Source organism: Ovis canadensis, chromosome 7, assembly GCF_042477335.2.
Source record: "Ovis canadensis isolate MfBH-ARS-UI-01 breed Bighorn chromosome 7, ARS-UI_OviCan_v2, whole genome shotgun sequence".
In the NCBI taxonomy this organism is placed as follows: Eukaryota; Metazoa; Chordata; class Mammalia; order Artiodactyla; family Bovidae; genus Ovis; species Ovis canadensis.
The window spans coordinates 26,779,426-26,797,836 of NC_091251.1; the positions used below are offsets into that span (position 1 = coordinate 26,779,426).

The 18,411-nt window shown below is 43.4% G+C and overlaps 1 protein-coding gene across 1 annotated transcript in view; it reads left to right on the top strand.

Moving 5' to 3' along the window:
• IQCH (IQ motif containing H) overlaps window positions 1–18,411 on the top strand; it is a 229,438-nt gene that overhangs the window by 185,536 nt on the left and 25,491 nt on the right. The window contains 1 exon segment of the mRNA XM_069597379.1: window positions 15,032–15,202. Coding sequence (XP_069453480.1) covers window positions 15,032–15,202 — 171 coding nt within the window.

The following is an 18,411-nucleotide window of genomic DNA, read 5'->3' on the forward strand; positions in this document are numbered from 1 at the left end:
AAAGCCTGCAGTAGGCAGTCAGCTAAGTGTCCCAGAAAAGTGATGCTGTATTCCCAGGCCTGAGTCTTTCTGACAGGTGCTAATATATTATCAGAATTTTCCACAGTTTATTGTGATCCACACAGTCAAAGGCTTTGGCATAGTCAATAAAGCAGAAATGGATGTTTTTCTGCAACTCTCTTGTTTTTCGATGATCCAGCAGATGTTAGCAATTTGATCTCTGGTTCCTCTGCCTTTTCTAAAACCAGCTTGAATATCTGGTTCAAGGTTCACGGTTCACGTACTGCTAAAGCCTGGCTTGCAGAATTTTGAACATTACTTTACTAGCATGTGAGATGAGTGCAATTGTGTGGTAGTTTGAGCATTCATTGGCATTGCCTTTCTTTGGGATTGGAATGAAAACTGACCTTTTCCAGTCCTGTGGCCACTGCTGAGTTTTCCAAATTTGCTGGCATATTGAGTGCAGCACTTTCACAGCATCATCTTTCAGGATTTGAAATAGCTCAACTGGAATTCCATCACCTCCACTAGCTTTGTTCGTAGTGATGCTTTCAAAGGCCCTCTTGACTTCACATTCCAGGATGTTTGACTCTAGGTGAGTGATCACACCATCATGATTATCTTGGTCGTGAAGATCTTTTTTGTACAGTTCTTCTGTGTATTCTTGCCACCTCTTCTTAATATCTCCTGCCTCTGTTAGGTCCAAACCATTTCTGTCCTTTATTGAGCCCATCTTTGCAAGAAATGTTCCCTTGGTATCTCTGATTTTCTTGAAGAGATCTCTAGTCTTTCCCATTCTGTTGTTTTCCTCTATTTCTTTGCATTGATCGCTGAGGAAGGCTTTCTTATCTCTCTTTGCTATTCTTTGGAACTCTGCATTCAGATGGGTATATCTTTCCTTTTCTCCTTTGCTTTTTGCCTCTCTTCTTTTCACAGCTATTTGTAAGGCCTCCTCAGACAGCCATTTTGCTTTTTCGCATTTCTTTTCCATGGGGATGGTCTTGATCCCTGTCTCCTATCAGGCACTCTGTCTATCAGATCTAGTCCCTTAAATCTGTTTCTCACTTCCACTGTATAATCATAAGGGATTTGCTTTAGGTCATACCTGAATGGTCTAGTGATTTTCCCTACTTTCTTCAATTTAAGTCTGAATTTGCCAAAGCCTTTGACTGTGTGGATCACAATAAACTGTGGAAAATTCTGAAAGAGATGGGAATACCAGACCACCTGACCTGCCTCTTGAGAAACCTATATGCAGGGTCAGGAAGCAACAGTTAGAACTGGGCATGGAACAACAGACCGGTTCCAAATAGGAAAAGGAGTACATCAAGGTTGTATATTGTCACCCTGCTTATTTAAATTATATGCAGAGTACAATCATGAGAAACGCTGGCCTGGAAGAAGCACAAGCTGGAATCGAGATTGCCAGGAGAAATATCAATAACCTCAGATATGCAGATGACACCACCTTTATGGAAGAAAGTGAAGAGGAGCTAAAAAGCCTCTTGATGAAAGTGAAAGTGGAGAGTGAAAAAGTTGGCTTAAGGCTCAACATTCAGAAATCTAAGACCATGGCATCTGGTCCCATCACTTCATGGGAAATAGATGGGGAAACAGTGGAAACAGTGTCAGACTTTATTTTGGGGGGCTCCAAAATCACTGCAGATGGTGATTGCAGCCATGAAATTAAAAGATGCTTACTACTTGGAAGGAAAGTTATGACCAACCTAGATAGCATATTCAAAAGCAGAGACATTACTTTGCCAGCGAAGGTCCATCCAATCAAGGCTATGGTTTTTCCAGTGGTCATGTATGGATGTGAGAGTTGGACTGTGAAGAAAGCTGAGCACCAAAGAATTGATGCTTTTGAACTGTGGTGCTGGAGAAGACTCTTGAGAGTCCCTTGGACTGCAAGGAGATCCAACCAGTCCATCCTAAAGGAAACCAGTCCATCCTAAAGGAGACCAGTCCTGGGTGTTCATTGGAAGGACTGGTGCTGAGGCTGAAACTCCAATACTTTGGCCACCTCATGCAAAGAGTTGACTCATTGGAAAAGACCCTGATGCTGGGAGGGATTGGGGGCAGGAGGAGAAGGGGATGACCCAGGATGAGATGGCTGGATGGCATCACCGAGTTGATGCACATGAGTTTGGATGAACTCCAGGAGTTGGTGATGGACAGGGAGGCCTGGCGTGCTGGGATTCATGGGGTCGCAAAGAGTCACACACGACTGAGCGACTGAACTGAACTGAACTGAACTGAATATATTATCTCTTCCAGCCCATGACTTTTTATTGAGCTCCAGGCATTAACACTTGCTGAGTACTAGTTTGCTTTATAAAGCAGATATTTTCTTACCCACATATGGAAAAGCTTTTTATAAGAAAGACTTGAAGAATACCTGGAATAAATTCAGAGGGCAGTCTGGTAGGTGGTTTATCACGGGATCCCTCATTTACTCATGATTATACATGCAACTAGATTTAAACTAGTAGTCATAAAAATTGTGGAGGTGTCCTGCATAGCAAGGGTCTCCTGGAGACTGGTTTGTGTGTGTGTGTGTGTGTGTGTGTGTGTGTGTGTATGTGTGTGTGTAACAGCTTTATTGAGATATCATTCACATAAAATTCCCTCTTTTAAAGTATATGGTTCAGTGGCTTTTTGTATATTCACAGAGCTAAACAGTCATCACAATTATCTAATTGTAGGCCATTTCCTTCAAGAAGAAACTGTACCTATTAGAAATCACTTCCCATACCTTCCTGCTTCCAGTCACTGAAGACTGTTTTCTCTCTCTGTGGACTTCCCTACTCTTATTTCATATAAATGGGATCATACTAGGTGATCTTTTGTGACTGGCTTCTTTCACTTAACAGAATATTTTCAAGCTTCATCCATGTTTAAGTATTTATCAGTGCTTCATTCTTTTTAATGGATGAATAGTATTCCATTGTATTTATATACCACATTTGGTTTCTCCATTCATCGGTTGATGGACATTTGGGTTGCTTCCCCTCTTTGATGGTTATGAACCATACTGCTATGAACATTCATGCACATGTTTTTGTGTAAACACATTTTCATTTCTCTTGCTTGCCTATCTAACAGTAGAAATGTTGGTCATATTGTTAACTATATGTCAAATCTTTGTGTGTGCAAACATACGTGCTCCATCGTCTCCAACTCTTTGAGACCCCATGGACTGTAGCCCACCAGGCTCCTTTGTCCATAGAATTCTCTAGGCAAGAATACTGGAGTGGGTTGCCGTTTCCTACCCCAGGGGATCTTCCCGGCCCAGGGATTGAACCCACATCTCTCATGTCTCCTGCATTGGCAGGTGATTTGTTACCATTGCATTACCTGGGAAGCCCCTCTTCCCACTTCCCAGGTTCCTCAAATCTTTGAGAAACTGCCAAACCCTTTTCTAAAGTGACTGCACCATTTTACCATCTTAAGCAATACATGAAGCTTCCTATTTCTCTATATTTTGACCCACACTTTTCATTGTCTTTTTTATTTCAGCCATCCTTGTAGGTTTGAAGTGGTATCTTTCCTGTCTGTTTTTTTAAGAGAAGATCTATTTCCTTGTGTTACTTAATGGAATTGTCCAACAAAGATTTATTGTGCATACATAGCAGGCGTGCTGTGCTAGGTATTATGCAGGATTCAGATATGAATCAGAGGGCCCTGCTGTTGGTCTGATTCTCCTTTCTAGGAATTTCCCAAATGTAAACAACTTTAAATGGAGGGCTCTGAACTCTGGTCTCTTCTCCTCTTGGAGTCTTGTGCCTGGGATTTGAGGAGGCTGGACAAGATCTCCTCAGAGGCCACAACCAGTGTTTCTTGCCCACATAGTCTGCAACCAAGATTGTTCTTTATAAGACATTCTGGTTTACTGAAGCCATCAAGCAAACTAGGAGGGGAAGGCGAGCTCTACTGCTAACCCATTGTGCTGATGGGACCTTTGCTGCGCGCCCATCCCCACGTCACTTTGCAGGACAGCCTTCCGTGTCCACAAGGACTGGGCACAGGGATTCTCCCCCATGGATGCATGGGTCTCCAGAATAAGAGCTTCCTGCCTTGAAAACCCACACAAAAGCCTTTTGGAGATCATTTTAATAACTTTAAAAGAGCACTTCTCAACTAAGCAAATCATTCACCAGTCCTGACATTTATAGTATGAAAATTTAAGAAGAATGACTATCTACAGCATGGGATTATTATATTGAATTGGCATGGAAGGAGCACATATAATTACTAGTCCTAGAAACCTATAACAGGTTATGAAAATTGGGTTTTCATGGTTATTATACCTTAATGGTCAACGGCAAAATAAGAAAATGGCTTTCCAAAAATTCGTAATTAAAAAAGCAAGGAAATACTTAAAACCAAAAAAGAAATGAGTATATAATTCTGTACCTTAAGAATACAAATAATATCAGGTAGGCCATCAATCTTGAAAGTAAAAGAGAGAGAATCATAAATTTACAGAGGCAGTGGAAGAAGCTTGGAAAGGAAGCAGAGAAGGCAAGAGTGTATTAAAAAGGTTTTTTTTTTTTTTTACAAAAATGGAAAACATAAATATAGCTGCTCATGGCACAGGTTTAAGTTTCAGTATTTTCCATTTTGGATCCCCATATTAATTCTGAATACTGTTCCTAAACATCCTGAAAGAATTTTCAAAATCACAGTGAAGCTTCTGGTGCTATAAAGAAATTGGACCATGAATGCTGGTAATTAGGTGTCATGGAAAGAGCTGGAGCAGGAGTCCAGAAACTTGGTTGCAGCTCTTCCCCTAATTGTGGTACCTAAGTGTGTCAGTTCACCTCTCAGAGTCCTCAGCCATAAAATTAAGGAGGTGGGAATGATGAATGTCATTTTAGGTCTGCCAGGACAGGACTGTTTAAATAGATCTCTTTGGGCCCTGAAAATTTTCAGTTTTAAAGATTCTATTACCCTGCTGCTGCTGCTAAGTCGCTTCAGTCATGTCCAACTCTGTGCGACCCCATAGATGGCAGCCCACCAGGCTCTGCCTGGGATTCTCCAGGGAACACTGGAGCAGGTTGCCATTTCCTTCCCCAATGCATGAAAGTGAAAAGTGAAACTGAAGTCGCTCAGTCATGTCCGACTCTTTGCAACCCTATGGACTGCAGACTACCAGGCTCCTCCGTCCATGGGATTTTCCAGGCAAGAGTACTGGAGTGGGGTGCCATTGCCTTCTATTACCCTACTGCTGCTGCTGCTGCTGCTGCTGCTGCTGCTGCTAAGTCGCTTCAGTTGTGTCCGACTCTGTGCAACGCCATAGACAGCAGCCCACCAAGCTTCTCCATCCCTGGGATTCTCCAGGCAAGAGTACTGGAGTGGGTTGCCATTGCCTTCTCCGATGCATGAAAATGAAAAGTGAAAGTGACATTGCTCAGTCGTGTATGACTCCTAGCGACCCCATGGACTGCAGCCCACCAGGCTCCTCTGTCCATGGGATATTCCAGCCAAGAGTACTGGAGTGGGTTACCATTGCCTTCTATTACCCTACATCACATCAAATATATAAATGCATCCTCATGGAATGTGACACATTTAACTGACATGTCAATTTTGTTGATACATTGTTATTTGATAGTTTTCATATTGGAGGCCAGTAACTTTTTCTTTTTTCCAGAATCCATGTATTTTTAAGGCCTTTGAAAGTCACGGAGGCCCTAAGCGTGATGGACTACACGGCCCTGAGTGCTAAGTAGCAGGGCCAAGATTTATTGCTTCCTTTAGCCCCATGAACTCCAAAGGCCCAACATCAGGTAGTGGCCCGATGGGTGGGAGAGAGAACTCTGGATGCTCTGAGAAAGTTTTGCAGAGCTGTGATTTAAACTGTGCCGAGAACAATATATAGAATTAATAGAGACAGAGAGGAAAGCTTCCAAGATGAATACTAGGAGTCTCAACTGTTGATCAGGGCCCAGGGTGACTGCTCCAACCAGCAGAAACTGCAGTTCACCTCTCTGAGAGACTGGGCCATCCCAGAAGCCGCCACTAGGTGGCAACATGCCAAGAGGCTGCAGTCCCCTGTGCCTGTCTATTGATATTTTTATGTAATACAAACAATTCTTACCAAAAATCATAATCACATCAATATTTTCCTAAGTAAAATTCTTACAGTGCAGTGTACCACCTTCCTTAAAATTAAGTTCAGGTGTGTTGTTTACCACAATGGAGAGTTTGATGCTGTCTAGCAATTCAGTGATCAAGATGGGAAGAGATCTCACTTAGTAGCTGCTTCCCTGGGTTGGGAAGAACCCCTGGAGAACAGAATAGCTACCCACTCCAGTATTCTTGCCTGAAGAATCCTGATGGACAGAGGAGCCTGGTAGGCTGCAGTCCATGGGATCGCACAGAGTCAGACACGACTGAGCAACTAACACTTAAGAAAGTGTGTTCTCTGTGTAATAGATGGGATTCTGGAACCTATTTTTAAACAGCATCTGAGAAGAGTTAAATGTGTACCCTGTGTCTAGCATACCAGAGTCAAGAGCCAGGCAAGTAAGTTCTTACTTCCACTCCAGACTGCTCCTGGCAGTCACACAGGGAACAAGTCCAGATTTGTTTCTGCCAGACCCCACAATAATAGTCTCATATCATGTAGTCACTGGATCTTCACAACAACCCTCAGGGATAATGAACATTAGTCTGTGTTAACAGACAAGGAATCTGAGGCCCAGAGAGTGAAGAAAGTTAAGATCACGCAGACAGCAAGTGGCGAGGTCAAAACTCCCTCCTGCTGAGGTCCTGAAACTCTGGTCCAGCACTCTATCCATCCAGTAAAGACTTCTGCCTCCTTCAAGGTCTCTATCACTCTCAAGTTGCCATCACTTCTTTTCCTTACCAAGCTTCCCCTGCCGTTCTCCGCCTTATTTCATCTCGACCTAAACCTAGTGAGAAGCTTGTCCCCTAGGGAAGGCCTTATGTCCTGCAGACCTTGCCTCTCTTCAACCAGGGAGAGATAAAGCCCCAAAGTAACAACAGAGAAAAAACACCTCCCTACAGGGACTGATTCTGCTTTATCCCCCCAACCCAGCCAAGCTCATCCTTCTGATTTTGTAGCTGAGAAGGGAGAAAAGGTGCCTGAAATCCTATCCCAGACTCTAGAACACCATTCAACAAAGTCATCTCACACTTAACACTCCCAAGCCTGAAATCTTAATTTTGTCCTTTAAACTACTCTTGGTTTAAATTGCTAAACTAAGCCATCTGTCCCACGCAGTACACAGTAATTCCACCCTTCCGCTCTGCTGTTGCTGTTCTATATTTTTTCACTTATTTCTGGCTGCACTGGGTCTTTGTCGCTGTGTGTGGGCTCTCTCTAGTTGCAGTGGCTTGTCTTATTGCAGAGCACAGGCTCTAAGGCACGTGGGCTGGGTAGCTGTGGCTCCCAGGCTCCAGAGTGTGTGAGCTTCAGTGGTTGTGGAGCAGGGGCTTAGTTGCCCTGCAGCATGTGCGATCTTCCTGGGCCAGGGGTTGAACCCGTGTCCCCCACATTGGCAGGCAGATTCTTAACTATGGATCACCAGTGAAGTCCCACCCTTCCATTTTTTTCAAGGCAAAGGTCTTGGAGACATCCTTGATTCCTCTCTTTCTCTCACACCTGCATTCAACCCATCAAAAAGCCCTTTGGGTTCTAGTTTTGAAGTGTATCTATAATAAGGCCACTTCTCCCACCCTCTACTATCACCATACTGAACCACCCACCATTGTCTCTCACCCAGACTACTGCAGCAGCCTCCTCGCTGACCTCCCTGTTTCCATCCTTGTCATCTCACAGTCTCTTCTCCCCACCGCAACTAGGGCAGTTAAAAATATGTTATATCATGGCACTCCCCTGCTCAGCACCCTCAAGTAGATTCCCAGCCTCCACAGTTACAAGTGAGAAATAAGCCCCTGGCTCTGTTTTTAGACAAATCAGTAAGAACAGGGGGAGCCTTGGCCACCCATGACTGTATAGCCCAGCCAGCAGAGAGGTCGCCTGACCTCCACAGCTTAGGCATAGCCGTGGGTCTGACTGAGCGTTCGGTTTCGCTCTAGAAAGAATCCACTGGGCAAACAGTGGGTTTCCTATTATGTTGGGACTGTGAATAAAGACATGAACGTGGGCAGGGGGTGGTGCACACATCCTCCAGCCACAACAGGCTGCTGAGGGAGGTGGGTCGAGTACCGCACTTTGTTCCAAAGGCCTGATGTTATCTCTGTGGTGAATGAATTCCCAGTGCTGCATCTCTTGGAAGCCTTAGTTGGAGGATCTACCTTTTTAAAAAACTCCACATGAGCAACAATATGGATGAACCTGGGGGTGATTATGCTTAGTGAAATAAGTCAGAGGAAGATAAATACTGTTTGTTAGCACTTATATGTGAAATCTCAAAAGTAAACTAGGGAATATAAAAAAAAAAAGGAAACAGATTCACAGATACAGAGAACAAACTAATGATTACCTGTGGGGAGAGGGGCGAGATAGGAATAAGGGATTAAGAGATACAAACTATTATGTATAAAATAAACTACAAGAATATATGTAAAGCATGGGGACTATAATCAATATTTTATAATAACTTTAAGTGGAGTATAATCTGTAAAAATACTGAATCACTGTGCTGTGCACTTTAACATAGTATTGTAAATCAACCATGCTTCAATTTAAAAATTCAAATGAAAAAAGGCTGAATATTCTTAACAACCTACTATTTTTCCAAATTTATTATCAGAATAAAAGGTTCTATAATAAATAAAAATTTTAAAATGGAAAAAAATTCTATACAAGCTTAGAAATGTTCCTAATGAGCCTCATAGATGCAGCTGAGGGAGGGTTCACCAGGACTATTATCCCCTGATTAGTGGAGGAAAGTGGCCCAGAGAGGTGACTTGCCGAGAGTCACAAATATTTGTCTTAGACTCTGGTACTGAGAGTAGGGCCTTTAGCAAGTCACTTATCCTGTCTGGAACATCAGATTCTTTTCCTAACAAATAAAGAAGGAGGAAAGAAAACCTAAAGATGGGTTTGCAAAACATCCAGACTCTGACAGCTCTGAAATTCTCTGATTCTTCAACGAATGTTATTTGATCTATCAATTAGTCTCTCAATCCCATACCTACCCCAATGCCCAAAAGAGAAGGTTGGCAAGTCCAAAGTCTTTGCTGTTTTATTTGCCCTTGGAGATGGTCGCAGGATGTAGGGCCTGAGCACATCTGCCCACATCTATACCCTCTGCCACCCATCCATCCTGCCTGTCACAGGAAAGAGGCAGGAACAGCAGGGGTGAGCAGGCGGCCTCCATCTGCCTGGAACACCTAAGGCAAAAAGGGCTCAATACCAGGACCCTGTCTCCCACACCTCCCCACACAGAAGCATGTTATTATCATTTCATCCCAAAGCTTGCAGCCTATGCAGGACCCAGAACCTCGGAACTGAACAATTCTGGACAAGCTCGCCTCTGCCTGACCCTGTCTTCAGTTCTCACATGCTTGTTTAGAGGCACTGAGGTTGTGGTAGCTTCTTGGTTTGCCTTGCCCCAGCTCTGCCACCGCAGCTGCGGTGTGGACTGCGTCTAGCCCAGCCCAGTCAGGGAGTGTAGAGCTGGGGTTCCGCAGCACCTCTCCCACCAGCCCCCTCTCCCCACTGGCCCTGCCCCTGGCGGAAGCTGCCACGGACTTTTTTTGCAACCAATCAAATTAGAAATAGAATATAAACCACAAATGTAAGCCACATGTGTAATTTTAATTTTCTAGTCATGCTTAGCTGCTCAGCAGTGTCCGACTCTCTGCAGCCCCATGAACTGTAGCCTTCCAGGCATGTCTGTCCATGGGACTTTCCAGGCAAGAATACTAGAGTGGGCAGCCATTTCCTTCTCCAGGGGATCTTCCCGACCCAGGGATCAAACCCAGGTCTCCTGCATTGTGGGCAGATTCTTTATGGTCTGAGCCACCAGGGAAGTAGTCTCATTTAAAAATGTAACTGAAAAATCAATTAAAATAATGTTAATACATAATGTGTTTTATTTAACATAAGCAGGATAGTATCATGTGACCTGTAATCCATATATAGTATCATTTCAATTTGTAATCTGCATATAAATATATTGAGATATTTCACATTCTTTTTTACCTCCTGATTCTTCAAAGTCTGATGTGTATTTTACATTTATGAAAGTGAAAGTGAAAGTCGCTCCATCATGTCTGACTCTTTGCGACCCCATGGACTATATAGTCGATGGAATTCTCCAGGCCAGAATAGTGGCATGGGTAGCCTTTCCCTTCTCCAGAGGATCTTCCCAACCCAGGGATCGAACCCAGGTCTCCCACATTGCAGGCAGATTCTTTACCAGCTGAGCCGCAAGGCAAGCCCTTTACATTTATAGCATATCTGAATTTGAACCAACCACATATCAAGTGCTTGGTAGGTACACGTGTCCAGTGGCTACCATAATAGATAGTGCAGATCTAGAATCTACGTGAATTTGTATATAATTTTACTTATCATAAATCTGCTAATGTTAACATCTTGTTATATTGTCATCTAGTCCTTTCTAGATATAGTTTTTACAAAGTTGAAGTCATATTGTCTATATGACTTTTTATCCTTCTCTTGCTCTTTTATGTCTCTTCCTACATCATCAAAAGTTATTCGCAATCACCGTCTTTAATGATCATGTCATAGACTCTCCCGTCAAGTGGATGTGTCATAATCTCCTTAGCCAATGACCAGATGTTGGACAGCTGCAATTTTTCAATTTTACGAATAATGCTGAGATGAAGATGTTTTGTGTTGTTCATGCTTCATAATGCCTTGATGTAAACCTCTCTAGTATTGTAGCCATTTCTAACAAAATGGGTTTTGAATAGCATTAATCAGTCAAACAGCTATCAACAAGTGCTTTATAATAGGCAGCTGATACACCTTGGCTTCTTGTCCCACCCCTTTGATACCTGGCTCTGAAACCCCGGGCAAACCACTTTGCTTCTTACACTTGAGTTACTCTATTTATAAAATAAACTGACTGTCTTAGATGATTTCTGAGAGTCTTTCCAAGCACTAACCTTCAATGGTGTTTTCCCCTCACCCTCACATCTAACCAATTAACCTATCAAGCTAGTAATTTTAAGTCCTAAATTAACCTCAAAGCCACCTCCTAAACATTTTAAAATATATCTACTTCTCTCCATCCCAGTCACAGTGCATTTTTACAGTGCTGTGTACATCATCTCACATCTAAAGCATGTTGGGAGTATCCAGTGTCGAGAGAGAGAGTTCTAAAAGTAACAGCAAAATCCAAGATCAAAATAGGACCAAATAAGATATGTGTGAAAGCCTGGGGCTGGCACAGAGTTGATGCTCAATGAATATTTTAAATCTGAAACCAGCTTCTAGAGCCCCACTTAGACCCAGTTGCTGAAAGGCTGTGGAGGAGTTCACCGTGAAACTTCAGAGGTGCTGCTGTGCCCTGCTGGGAGCCAGCCTGCCCCAGACACTGGGCGCTCTCAGAAGACAAAGACTCAGCAGCTTCCCCTAAAGGCCTGACAGTCTAGAGGGGGAAATTGGAACCCCTGTCCGCAAAACAAAGATGCCTCAGGCGGTGTCTTCAATAGAAAAACCAGATGGAGAACAGAACAATTATGTGAGCAATTCAGGCAAGCCTGCTGTTGAGGAAAAGGCTTGAAGAAATTTGTTCTGTTTCCTTTGTGAACCAAGGGGTTAGGGAAGCCTGGAGTAGCAAAATTACATTGGGTCTACAAAAAGTTCAGAGTTCTGGCCTGTGCTCTATAATCTTAGGCAAACCATTAAGCCACTTTTTGATCTTAGCATCTTCATGGGTCAAGTAGAGTTAGGGTAATACCAACCTTGTTCACACCTAACCACAGACTGGATTGAGTTGTGAGGTTGAACCCAATGCTTATGAATGGGGAAAATAGCTATTAAATGAGGCAATCTAATAGCTGCATAGAAAACTGAAAATGTGTCTCCTAAAATTCTACTCCTCTTAAAGGAAACGTTTAGTATTCATCAATAACATCTGTATTGAACTTTATAATATATAAGGGAATTTTATATGCATTTATTCTATTTTGCTTTCAAAATCTTTTGTGGTATGTATTATCATTTGTGCCTTTTACATGTAAAGATACTGAGATGGAGAGAGTTAAAATAACTGTTTCAAGTTTGCACTGTTTGCGAGGGCCAGATTTGGGCTCTCCAACTCTGATTCTTGTTCCCCTACTCTGTTCTGCTTCCCACTAAAATCCTTATCACCAAAACATTAATATTATTAACGTTTGTTATATGTAATTCCTTTGGTCAAGGACTCTGCAATATCAATATAAGCTCTGGAAAAAAATTGCCCGACGTGTAAGAACAGGAAGTTCACTTTCTCATATTAAGGAAAAGTAGCTGTCCCCATCTGATTTGCATTTTATGCCATACAGCAGGAAATATTTAAGTTGACAAATAGGATATTTACAACCGCAACAGATACTTGGCAGTTAGTTTTTAACAATTGTTGCAAATGTGATTTATTTGCTATTATAAAAGGGCATTACTGTGAGAATATGACTGCTGAAATTAGCTTCAGTTTAGCAAGGGGCCTCGACAGCCTGACCTCTTAATATCCTTATAATGATGCCATTTACATTCAATGCTTACTCAAGTCACTCACTGCTAGATCTGTTTGAGAGGCGTCCACTCTAGGGCAGATGTATTATGTATTTCAACATACCAAGTTGGTGTGCGAGGCACATGTAGGCCTTCTAAGGGGAAGAACTATTTAATCAAGTCTTCACAAAAATGTGTTAGTTTCCAATTTCCTACAGTGAAAATGCATTACTGCTAATTACAGCATACTCCAGAAACACAATACTTCATGTTTTCTCCACAAGACACTTCCATGGCACGGAGATATTAAACAAAAACATGTTTGATCCTCTGTGCTTTAGCTTTGAGTATGACTGGGAAACTGGTCCAGGGTAAGGATGGACTGGGTCAGGATTGATGCCATCTCCTCCAGCAGCAAAGGGGCAGAGGGTGGACTTAGTGCCAGGCAGAACTGTATTCAAACCCCAATACCACCACTCCATAGACACAGTTACCTCTCTGAACCTGTGTTTCTTTATCAGTGACACGGAGCTGTTATGTTTAAGGTTGTTATAAAAATCTGAGATGTCTGTGAAGCCCCTGGCACACTGGAGGTATTTGATACATGGAGACTGGCCATGCGTGTGTGACTTGTCAGAGCTTAGAGGTTCCTTTCTCCATGATACAGCCCTGACATCACTAGCCAAACCCGATCTGTCCACTCCTTCTGCTTTGGTGGTGCTTGGTTCCATCCCTCAAGTATTCATTGTGTTATAATTAATTGAACATGATTCTGTCTTCCCCTTCTTGGTGTAGGATCCATGTCTCTGCTTTTTACACTTAGATGACTAGCACAGTAATATGCCTTGAGCACTGACCTGAGGAGGATTCTGGATTCAGCGTAAGGTGGGGGAGTGACAAGAGAAATTAAGGCTGGTCTGCCACAGGAGAAGGTAGCACATGACCCACTTTGCCAACAGCAGTTTAGCACATAGTAGATGCTCAGTAAGTGTCTGTCGAGGGAGTTACTAGACATTAATCAAGCATCTAATAACTTAAGAGTAACTTATTGCTTACGTATATCTGTCTCTCAAAGCATTTTAATTTCTATTGTGTCATAATATCCTTCTAGGACTTCCCAGGTGGCACAGTGGTAAAGAATCCACCTGTTGATGCAGGAAACACTGGGGTTTGATCCCTGGGTGGGGAAGATCCCCTGGAGTAAGAAATGGCAACCTGCTCCAGTATTCTTGCCTGGGAAGTTCCATGGACAGAGGAGCCCAGTGTGCTGCAGTCCCTGCGGTCACAAAGAGTTGGACACAAGTGAACAACTGAGCATGCATGCACACACACATCCCTCTAATAACCCTGGTATTCAGCTATGGTGATTGCTATCATGGTTTCCTGGCATAGGGTAGGTGAAATTACTTTCTTGTACTCTTAAGGTGAAAATAGCGGTAGAGCTAAGGCTTATCGGCCAACCCTAAGCTTCCCTTAAGAATCATATTGCAACATATGGAATCTAGGAAAATAGTACTGATGAAATTATTTGCAGGGAAGAAATGGAGATGCAGACGTAGAGAGCTTGTGGACACAGCAGGGCAGGAGAGGAAAGGATGAATTAAGAAAGCAGCATTGACGTATGTACAGTATCATGTGTAAAATAGATAGCTAGTGGGAAGCTGCTGCTTTATAGAGAACCCAGCTTAGAGAGCTGGGATGGGAGCGAGGAGGGAGGCGTAAGAAGGAGAGGATATATATATATATATATAATTATAGCTGATTTGCATCATTGTACTGCAGAAACACCAACACAACATTGTAAAGCAATTATCCTCCAATTTAACAACAACAAAAAAAACAACTAAATTTAAACTTTCCACAATAAAAAAGTTATTTTCCCGCCAAAAAAAAAAAAAAGAATCATATTGCAGTTCCCAGAGAAGCCAGCACTGCTTTTTCTGAAGCCAGGGCAAACTGCCCTTTTCTAACATTTACTCACCCTTTGCCGTCTCTGTCTGCTCCCCTGTAACTCCCCATCCTCTGGAGTTCCCATCCAACTTCATTTCTCAGTTGAAAGCCTTGCACTGGTCACTTTAGAAATGGCCAACCACAGGCAGAAAAATCAAAGGGTACAGGAGACTTTCAGAAGCAGGACTCTCCATCAGATTATCTTGGCCAGGTGTTTCCAGCTGTGTAAACGCCCCACAAGAACCTTGAATCTTCTGACAAGAATCGGATTGAAGGCTATATCCTTCTGTTGAACAAAGGAGAAACATGAGCAAGAGCATCTTAAGTCACATATTCACTGGCATAGTCGGGTCTGGTGTGGTTCAGGGTGGTTCAGGGTGGTTATGGATGGTAGGGGCCTTCTCTCCTGCTGGCGGTTCGTATCCTCACTTCTGTGGTTCCTGTTCTACTCAGGTGTGGGCAACAGGCCTCAATCTCTCGTACAGTGACCAGCTAGCCCTGACTCAGCTCACCTTATACTTGACCAATGGCCACCTGGATTGCAGTTTGAGCACCCTCGAAGTGCCCCGCTTTGCTCCCAAGAAAGACAAGAAAATGAACAACCTAAATGTTCAGAAAGTGCCGGTAAGTGACCGATGATGCATGCTAATTCTCTTCAGTGCCATTTACTGAGCTCTGGTTGTATGCCAAGCTCCATGGGTCCAGAGGGAAGAAAGAATTTCAGGCAAATCTTTGAAACTCCCAAAATGGGCTTCTGGCACAGGAATGTAGGAGAGGGGAGGCAGCATTCTGTAGGAACCGGGAATGTCAGAACGGGGAGAAGCACCACGTGGAAGGACGGAAGAGCACGGGGCTTTCCAGGGCTGGATGTCTGGGTGTTCCCCTCTGTTCTCTCCTCAGCTCACTTCCCAGGACAAGTATATCTATATCCATGGCTGCAGTCACCAGAAGCTTCCAACCAAACCTGTATTTTTCTAGCCCAAATCTCTCTTTTGAGCCTCCGACTCCTCGATTCCATATTCAACAGAATGTTGGAGAGGCTTCAGGCTCAAACTACCCACAGTTGCACTCGTGGTCTCTCCTTCCTTATAATTCCTCTTGGTGAGTTGGGCCAGAAGCTGATCAGTCACCCTATGTCCCAGCATCCAGTCGGCAAGCAGCTCAAGTTGATGCCTGCTGCTAAAATGCCTCAACTCTGACCCTTCCTCTCCCCATCAAAGATACAGCCTTCATTCCAGCTTTCAGGGTCTCACACTAGTGTTAGAATAGCTTCTCACTAAGATTCCCTGCCTCCTCTCAAGGTAGTCAAGGTAGTCAAGGCGAATCTGAGCATGTTACTCCCCTACTTTTGATTCTGAAATGACTCCTGTCATTTTTGGGAAAATCCCAACTTCTCAGCTTGGTTGATGAGGCCCCTCATGATCCATGGCCCAGTCTCCCATCTCATCACTAGCCTATCTCTACGGGGCTGGAGGCAGTAGTTCTGGCACTGGTTAAGGTTTACCAACCTCAGGACTCTGAGTAACAAAGGGTAAACCTCTATGGGGACAGTGGGCTAGGTTGGTCCTGGGGAAGAAGTGCAAAGGTCAAGAGGACCAGATGGCCCTTCCTATAGGTGGGATATGCGAGCAGATTGGGGCTTAAGCCACAGCTGCTCTGACAATGCCAGAGGGTTTCTTCTGCCTCCTCTCACAATAGTGAGCTTTGTGCCCTTTTTGCAAATGAAGCTCTACTTGAGATGTGAATATGTCAAGCAGATAAAAGAGGAATACCAGTGGTTAATAGAACCCCCACACCAGCTCCCTAGCGATATCATTTCAGAGCAGTATCTGCTGCCTCTCTCTTGAGTCTCTTTGGATCCAAGAGACACCTCTGGGTTTAGAGAACCCTTTTTTGACTCTGCCAAGGATCCCTATATCAACTTCCTTAGCAGGAGCTCAGCATAGACTTGGAAGGATAGCCTGAAAAGGGTGCCAGATGTCTTGGGGGGCTCAAGCAGCAGACTCCTCCTCCTCCTCAATTCACTTGTCCTGTGAGATACCCTTGTTCATGCGAATCCCTTAGATCTCTTTGCTTATTAAGACGAGAAGCAGAATTAGACTAGGGATGAGAAACAGACCTAGGACCTTGCTAGGGATATCCCAGGTTTGGTCCCACCTGTTCCCTTGGCCTCACCAAAGGGACCTTTACAAGACTCTAAGTTCAGTGCCAGAGGGAGGGACAGCAGTAGAATTTGATACCTTCTGGCTTAGCAAACCTAACTGCATGCCACTTTCCAAAGGAAGCTGGAAGCTGAGTTAGTATTCAATGCAAGACTTCCAAAGACAATTCGCTGCATTTAAATATGTTGCTCCAGAAATCTGCAAGCAGAGGCTTCACTTGGAATTAGAAGCACTTTCCCATCTTCCCTGTCTTGCCTATAGATTTCAATCCTAGCTAAAGGCAACATACAGGAATTCTTCTGTGATCAAGAGTCTTAGACACTTTTAGGAATTGTCTGCACTCAAGAGGGAAGCATTATGATCTTCAGTAAATCAAACGTCTCTACAATCACTGAAGAAGAGCTATGCAGATTTACTGAGGGAGGGACAAACTGGAAGTACTTTTGGTTGTAGAAAGATAAATGGAGGTTCTCACCCTGGTGCCTGTGCGTATGTGAACATGTGATGGGAAAGTTTTAAAGAAAGCATGCACACGTGCACATGGTGCAATTTACAGCCAAAGTGAAGCTCCTGAACAAGTGTGAACAGACTGTGATGCCGTCAAGTTTACAGTCAGTCAGCTGACAAACCCCTCTGAAGACAAGAAAAGAAAACACACAGATAGAACCTAGTGATAATGAGGGCGTGTTCAGAATGAGTGCCTATAAGAGATTTCCAGTTTGGGCCTATTCCTAAAGGATAATATGCTGTGCAGGGGGAAAGCAAAAACTTTTCTGAACTCTAAGAAGAGCTATTGTCCCCTTAGTAGAAACAGGTGGCAAATCACTCTCATTTAGACCCGTTTAGACAGAGGAGCCTGGTGGGCTGCAGTCCATGGGGTTGCTAAGAGTTGGACACGACTGAGAGACTCCACTTTCACTTTTCACTTTCACGCATTGGAGAAGGAAATGGCAACCCACTCCAGTGTTCTTGCCTGGAGAATCCCAGGGACGGGGGAGCCTGGTGGGCTGCCGTCTATGGGGTCGCACAGATTCGGACACGACTGAAGCGACTTAGCAACAGCAGCAACAGCAGCAGACCACGCGCACGGACTTCTGGTCCAGTGTCCTCCACAAATAACCACTTGAAGGTGGAAACAGGATCAGATGAGTCCCAGACGTGTGTGTTTTGAAAATGAAAAGGAGTCACCTAACGGCTTTTTAACTTTTAATTAACATTCTGTCAGAGTGGACATAAATTGTTATCCTTTTCTACCCGTTTTTACTGTTCTTCTCTCTCGATGGACCCTCCACACCATAGCTGGTGAGGTGGCCAAAAGGGATCATCTCTGGAAACATCTTAAAACAACCCCAGTCATTTATAAGCATTTTAACAGCACATGATCTGTAATGAATGATTAAGTAAAACCTTTTGTGTTAAATTATGATGTTAATAATGATTCTGTCTCCTGTAATTTATTATGAATTCTCCAACGCTTCGGGTTTGATTTTGATAGAATGCAACAACAGCGGAGTTTATGTGATGACTTTATTTTTAGAATTCCTTCTTTGAAGGCACACATTTCCCCACTACTGCTGCTACTGTAATTATGTACAAAACCAATCACTCATTAGAGTTAGGATACATTATCTTCTAGACAGATGAGGCTAAATAAGCAACACATTAATAATT